This window comes from Labrus mixtus, chromosome 6 (assembly GCF_963584025.1).
Source record: "Labrus mixtus chromosome 6, fLabMix1.1, whole genome shotgun sequence".
Taxonomy (NCBI): Eukaryota; Metazoa; Chordata; class Actinopteri; order Labriformes; family Labridae; genus Labrus; species Labrus mixtus.
The window spans coordinates 15,644,254-15,650,798 of record NC_083617.1 but is presented as its reverse complement, the minus strand read 5'-3'; the positions used below and the strand labels follow the sequence as shown (position 1 = coordinate 15,650,798).

The 6,545-nt window shown below is 40.6% G+C and overlaps 1 protein-coding gene across 1 annotated transcript; it reads left to right on the top strand.

The window, feature by feature from the left end:
• Positions 1–288: 288 nt before the first annotated feature.
• On the top strand, positions 289–5,034 carry LOC132975586 (ewing's tumor-associated antigen 1 homolog). The gene is made up of 7 exons (XM_061040249.1): positions 289–551; positions 1,103–1,228; positions 1,456–1,514; positions 1,616–1,725; positions 1,917–3,067; positions 3,701–4,504; positions 4,536–5,034. Exons 1-6 carry the CDS (start codon positions 431–433, stop codon positions 3,811–3,813), a joined length of 1,680 nt encoding a protein of 559 aa, XP_060896232.1. The 5' UTR covers positions 289–430; the 3' UTR covers positions 3,814–4,504; positions 4,536–5,034.
• Positions 5,035–6,545: the final 1,511 nt, after the last annotated feature.

Below are 6,545 nucleotides of genomic sequence, written 5' to 3'. Positions count from 1 at the left end.
AAAACTAAGCTCAAAGGTAAATCATAAGTAAAGAACAACATGCGGGACTTTTTAAAAGCTACTCTTCACCAGCCTACTGTTGTTTTTTTATTGACAAATTGTTGGCTAATAACACAGACTATGTAGTTTTCATTTGTTTAAGATATGGACGTAATATAAGTGTTATAGACCTTCAGACACTCGTATTTTTTCTTGTCCATTCTGCCTGCAGGAAGCGTTTGAGTGACTTGCCGAAATCCTGCAAGGCACCCGTAGTTTGATGACGTCACGACCAAACATGGCGGCTTGCTTGAAGTGAATGTGCAGAAAAAACAAAAAAGAAAACGTTTGTGAAAACCTGAACTAATATTAAACACAAAGTATCATTTGCGCTCCTCTGCAAGACCCGGACCTGTCAGCACTATCATGTTGAGCCGTCTGTTGTGGGACGATGCCCGAGCCTGCTGCAAGCACACCTGAGTTCACTGAGCTGTGGATGAAGGTTTCCAAACTTTGCCACAGCAAAACACGAACACAGATGCCTTCCGATACAGGATCACCTCGGCGTCAAGGTGAGCAATTGTTTTTATCCGACAATGATCCGCTTCTAAACAAACCGGATGGTTCAAAAACATAAAATCCTGTGTGTCGGGAGGACTTGGGGGGAGGGGCAGTAGTGGATAAAACTGAATTTATGATCATGACAGCACACTAGCAGGCTGAATTTCATGTTACTTTAACATATTTCTCCCTAAAAATGTTGCTGTTTTTAACCCTTTCAAGTGGCATTAAGATATATGTGCGAAAAAACGTGTTGAGCAGAACTGCTTTTTGAATAGGATTGTATTTTAATGCCTGTGTTGCTTTAGTAAACAACATTTGCTGCATGTAATATCTTAAAATCTTGTTTCAAAGGCAGTGATGTTTTTGGTTTCAATACGGCTGGAAATCAATTATGTTATGCTCGACAAAGTTGTATACCCTGATGAAGACATCAGCATTTAAAAACAGCAGTCTTAACTCATCATGTGACCTCAGAAGGACAGATAACCAGAGAATTGTATGCGAATGTTTTCAGTTTAACTGTTTTGGATTTGTCCTTTGATTTCCGTTTGATGCTCAGATTTGCAGAGTCCACAGCGCAGAGGATACGGCAAATCGACTGGCTTAAATAATGGGGACTCTCCAGGTGATGTGGAGCCGTCACAAGACATTTTCTGGGATCCCACATCTCCCACTCCAGCTAATGGTAAAATATGAAGAATCCCTCGACACGTAAATCCTATTTATATGAGTGACGACATGCGTCTTGCTCTTGTACTTAATTTCAAAAAGAAATGACAAGACATGTTCCTACTGAGCAATCGTTGGTTATAAAGAATGAAATTGCAACATGGGTCATTTTTGTCAAGTCATATTCATTGTCTCTAATGCCATTAATAGAATAATACTTTTTTTGTTTGTTTGTCTGTGCAGGGCTTAGGAACAACAGGGTGGTTGAAATATCTGACATTGTAAACCGACTTGCTCCAAAGGTCAGTATTCATCTTCAGAAACTTTAGGCTAACACTTGAATTAACTTTCTCAAATTATATTTAGGAAGATTTTTTTTTTTTAAATCTTTTGGTTCATGCAGGATGTGAAACGGAAAGGGAGTGACTCTCCTCTGCTGCAGTGGATAGGTGACAGTGCCGTCCCTTGCACACCAGACGTTCCAAGGCCAAGAATGAGGAAGAGGTCATCCCGGTGTGTAATCAATAAAAATGAGTCAGATGCTTTCTTGGGACGCTTGGTTTCATTCATTGTAAAGGCAAACAATATATGCAAATGCAGTGGGTTTACGTGTACCTTGTTCTTTTCTAAAAGTCTAGTAGTTACATGTTTTTCAGTCTGTAGATTGTTAACACATTTCCATGTGAATTGTTATGTCTCTGCAGGCAGAGCAGTGTGGAGGACCTCATGAAACTGGCGCGGCAGTTTGACGCGAACATGCAAAAAGACAGAGAGACTTCAGAGCAGCTTAACACAGACAACAATAACCTCAATAAATGTGTGAACACTTCAAAGACAAAACTGACAGAGACACAACACCCTACAAATGTGAAGGCGCTTAAGTGCACACCGTCATTGGAACCGGCAGAGGCGGAGCTGCATGCTCTGTTCGACTGCTCCACTCAGAAAGTCAGCGGCCGGCTAAGCCAAGGCTCCTCAGTGTCGGCTTGTTCGCAGGAGGTGAGAAAGCAACCTGTGACTTCGGCTTCAGCGGAACCCGAACAATCAGAGCTCAAGACATCGTCAAAGTCCGCCCCAGCTGCAAAACCGGCTGGAGAAAAGGGACCTTGTGGTTTTAGTGATGACTTTGATGACGACTGGGAGGATGATGAACTACTTAATGACTCATTTGTGCTAGAGATAACCCAGAATCCTGATCAGCTACTTGACAGCAACCCTAAAACCAGCCTGCAGTCTAAGACTAACACGACTAAGTTCACCTCTATCTGTAACCCTCTTGCACCTGATCATGATGATGATAAGGTTTGTCCAGCTACAAGCTCTGTGAGGAACATTACCGACAGCCATTGGGATGATGGGGACGATGACGATTTGCTCATCCAGATATGTGACAGTGTGGAAATGATCTCCAATAGTCAGCCAGAGCAAGTGAGGCCCAGGTGTGACCAAGACAAGTATGATAATGGTGCCGACAGACGGAGAAAAAACACAGCACCTCTGCCCATAGACACAACCTGGTCCATAAACACCGGCATCAGTGCCAACAGAAAGTCTCCATTTGTACGTTCCAACTCATTACCAGGGACTAGCTGCCATGCTGTGAACTACCAAGGATGGGACATTCCCATGAAAGGTGCCAACAGCAAATCAGAGATGTCGCAGAGCCTCCCAGGAAGCCGCATGGGTCGGTGCACATTCAGTAACTGCAAGAATTCCTCTGGAACTTTCCAGACTGGGAAGGCAAGTGTAGATATGAAGCCACATACAGTGACAGTCCAGGCTTCACAGAACTCTAAGTCCCATCACACTGCCTTCAAGAGAAATCTGTCTGACTCAGCAGTTATGACCAACAAAGGTAAGCTGTCCCAATTGTGATATTTGCACGTATAGGGCTATATATAAAAAATATATATATAATCCAGATAATTGCCTGTATTAATAGAAAAATAATAACCCAGTATCCTGGGTTATTATTTTTTTTAATCAGTACATCTTTGCAGTTCTTTCACTTCCATCAACTGTCCTCAGTACTTTGCTGTGAGACAGGATATTGAAGTGAAAAGTCTTAAATAAAACAGATGTCACATGTTGTCCTTCTAATCATAGACAGTTCAGTGCTTGTACACATGAACGATTTCCCCCCCAAAGCAAGTAAATAAAGCACCATGGCTTTAATTTATAATGCTGTCAAGAGTCCAAACCTCTGGAAGCTCCTCTGTCAATTAATTGCAGACTGGTTCTGCTCTCAACATGAAGGATTTTTTTTCCACATCAGAATGAGCTACACTATGAGCCTCTGCTGGACCTAGTTATGGTAGCAACATTTTTTTATGCTGACAAATTCAAAAGTTAGTGGTTTAAGGTCACAGCAATAACTGAAAGTTATGACTTTACCATCTCCCTTTTCTCATCAGGTCTGTGCAAGTGTTTTATTGGATGCATTTCCTTGCAAACCATAATTTATTTTTGTGTTATCTTCCTACTTTAGTTTTTGTCACAAGCCAGATGACAGCGAAGTGCTCTGCAGCTGAGATCGAGAGGAAGAAACAAGAAGCCCTGGCCAGGAGGCGACTGCGGATGCAGAACTCTCAGAAACCATAGAGGGGCCTCATCATGACTGAAGGGATATTATTTCACTGTCATAAGTCTTTGTAGAACTCCTCGTTCCAGGGCAGTGTTTCAGTCACCACTTTATAAAAGAGGTTTTATATGATGGTATCCAAGAGGATATCATGTTAGTGTTAAAAGTTCAGTATTTGATCATCAGGTTTGGACCTATGACATTGACTTTCTGCACAGAGGTTAGCTTATGTCTGTGAATGGAAGGTGAATGTCACAAGAGCTGCTGGATCTTTTCTGCTACTGATGTAAAAAAAATCATCGAAGGATATTTTCGTACTTTTCCTATCTTTAATTGAAATAAACACGTTTACATCTACCAGGTTTGAAATAATTTAAAACCCTGCCTTGAACACATTTTAGCCGTCTGTTTGGGGAAAGAAATGGGTTTGCAATTTTTTCTGTATTTTGTTTAAATAGTTCCAAGCCAGTGTTACTTCTTAATGCAATGCCACAGGTATTAAAACACAGTGTTGCTCTCCATCAGAAATCTATAGTAAACACATGCAGGATATGTTATATTATTATATTATAGTTAGGATATTCTCTGTTTAGGCTTTTAAGACTGAATATGTGACTACACTTCTATAAATACACACACAAAGCATTTGACAGTTCTCAGACAGTTTGTAATCAAAATAACTTCCATTAGTTGATCGATTGAGAAAGTTTTGTAGCACAATTGTAAAGTTCTCTGGGGCCAGAGAAGTACTAATTCAACTCATGAGAAAATGTCTGTTTTATGAATGAACATTATAAGCTAAGATTCAGTAGACTTGGTTGAGACACTGTTGTTTTTCGTTCATACTTTCTATACTTTTAGTTTTGTGCATGTCAGGATCATCGTGTTACACTGTAAAAGCAGTCTTAGCATTTCTCTGTTGGCACAGTTCATTGTAGTAGCCATGCTATGCACCTTAAGTTTGTTTAACAAACCCACAGTAACATCAGAATGGTAATGATTCCATCAGGGTTCAAACAAGTAAAGATACCTTTACTACATTCTCCTGGAAGCTTTCGTCATTTGTTTCAATAAAACACACCTAATCCGGACCCAGTGCCTTAGTGTCATAATCTATTTGATGTCAGACCCTGTTACTTCACAACAACATGATGTATTTGGAATTCTCCTAATTCATCCGTCATGATTTATCTGCCTTGTACCAACACAAATAAATAAACACAATTGGCTGCTAAATTAAACTGTTTCTTTGTTCTTCAAATAGTTACATTATCAGTTGAACACTGGGTTAACACTGAATAAACTTTTGTAATCATACTTAAAGTGGATGCAGCTTAAAGTTATTAAAATGCAGCTTTTCTTCAAAAAAAGGGCCTGCTTTTCATTGTTCATAAGATTAAACTACTCTACTTTTACAAGCATGTTAATTACAGCAGAAGCAGAAGTCAGAAATGAACAACCTCTCAAGCTTATAGTATTCCACTACTTTTAAAAAAGTGTATAATATGATACATGATGCATTAGCTCAAACACATAACAGGCTTTTTGTTTAAACCAAGAAACCCAAGCCTAGATAGCACTGACTTTAAAAAAAAAACTCCCTTCAGAGCTCGAGGAGACAACTGGGCCTGATGCAAAATTATTATTCAAATTAGAATCATCTTTTTTTCCTGCATCACTGGCTCTACTTTCTTATCAAACAACTGGTCAGTATATTTTTTAAGTGTACACAGACTGCTTCCTTACTGCAGTTTTTGGCATCCATTTCTTCTAACCTGTGTTTATTGCAGGACTGCTGACAGGTCGTGCAGATATGACGGGGCCCATTTCACAAACACTCAGATTTGTTTTCAACAAGTTGCTGCCTGAAAGGAAGACCATTGTGGCGGTGCCATAGCCTCAGTGTGGAGCATTATTATTGTTATTAGACATGAGGGATTATTTTAATATGAGGGCTAATTTATCCTGTGGCCTCTTATCACTCTACTCACCTGCTGTATGTGAGGGAGGGGAGGACAATGTTCCTCTTTGTAGTCCCAAGAGAATTCCTCACTGTTCATCCCTCAGCCCCATCCCCAGCCATTACAAGCCTGCGAGTTCCCAGGTGTGTGTGTGTGTGTGTGTGTGTGTGTGTGTGTGTGTGTGTGTGTGTGTGTGTGAGAGAGAAAGGGTGGTCTGCAGGTGTGTATATTGAAGTATTTATCCCATTCCTAGCACGTAATATTCCCCATCTTCCACCCTGCTCTACCTGTTTCCCCTCCCCCATCCGATCCGACTGTAAATCAGATGGCAGGGCAATTTGGCAACAGCATAAAAGGCCCCTGGTTTTTATGAGTATGATTATGGTTATGATGATGACTAGTATTTATTTCAACTATCTGATGAAACCCTGGGCTAAAGCTAACAGGTGTCGAGCAGGTACAATATCATGCTCGCTGAAGGATCCCTGTAATGTCGCCATAGAGAGCGAAATATCGTTGGCAAAACAGAAGAATGGGCTGTTTCAGCGCCCACTCGTCATGCCGTACACGGAGCAATTTCTGATTATTGGATGGGAGTGGAGCTCCACAACGTCCTCTTTGTAGAGAGAGAATGATTTATGGCTGTTAGTCAGGCATAAGGCAGTAATTGCAGCAGTGACGATTATGTTACCATGGCACCTGTTTAAACTGTCTATTCTTATGTGAATGTTTTCATTTTTGGAAGAGGGGAATTTGCAGTTTGAAACTGATGTGTGGAGACGTTAATAGGA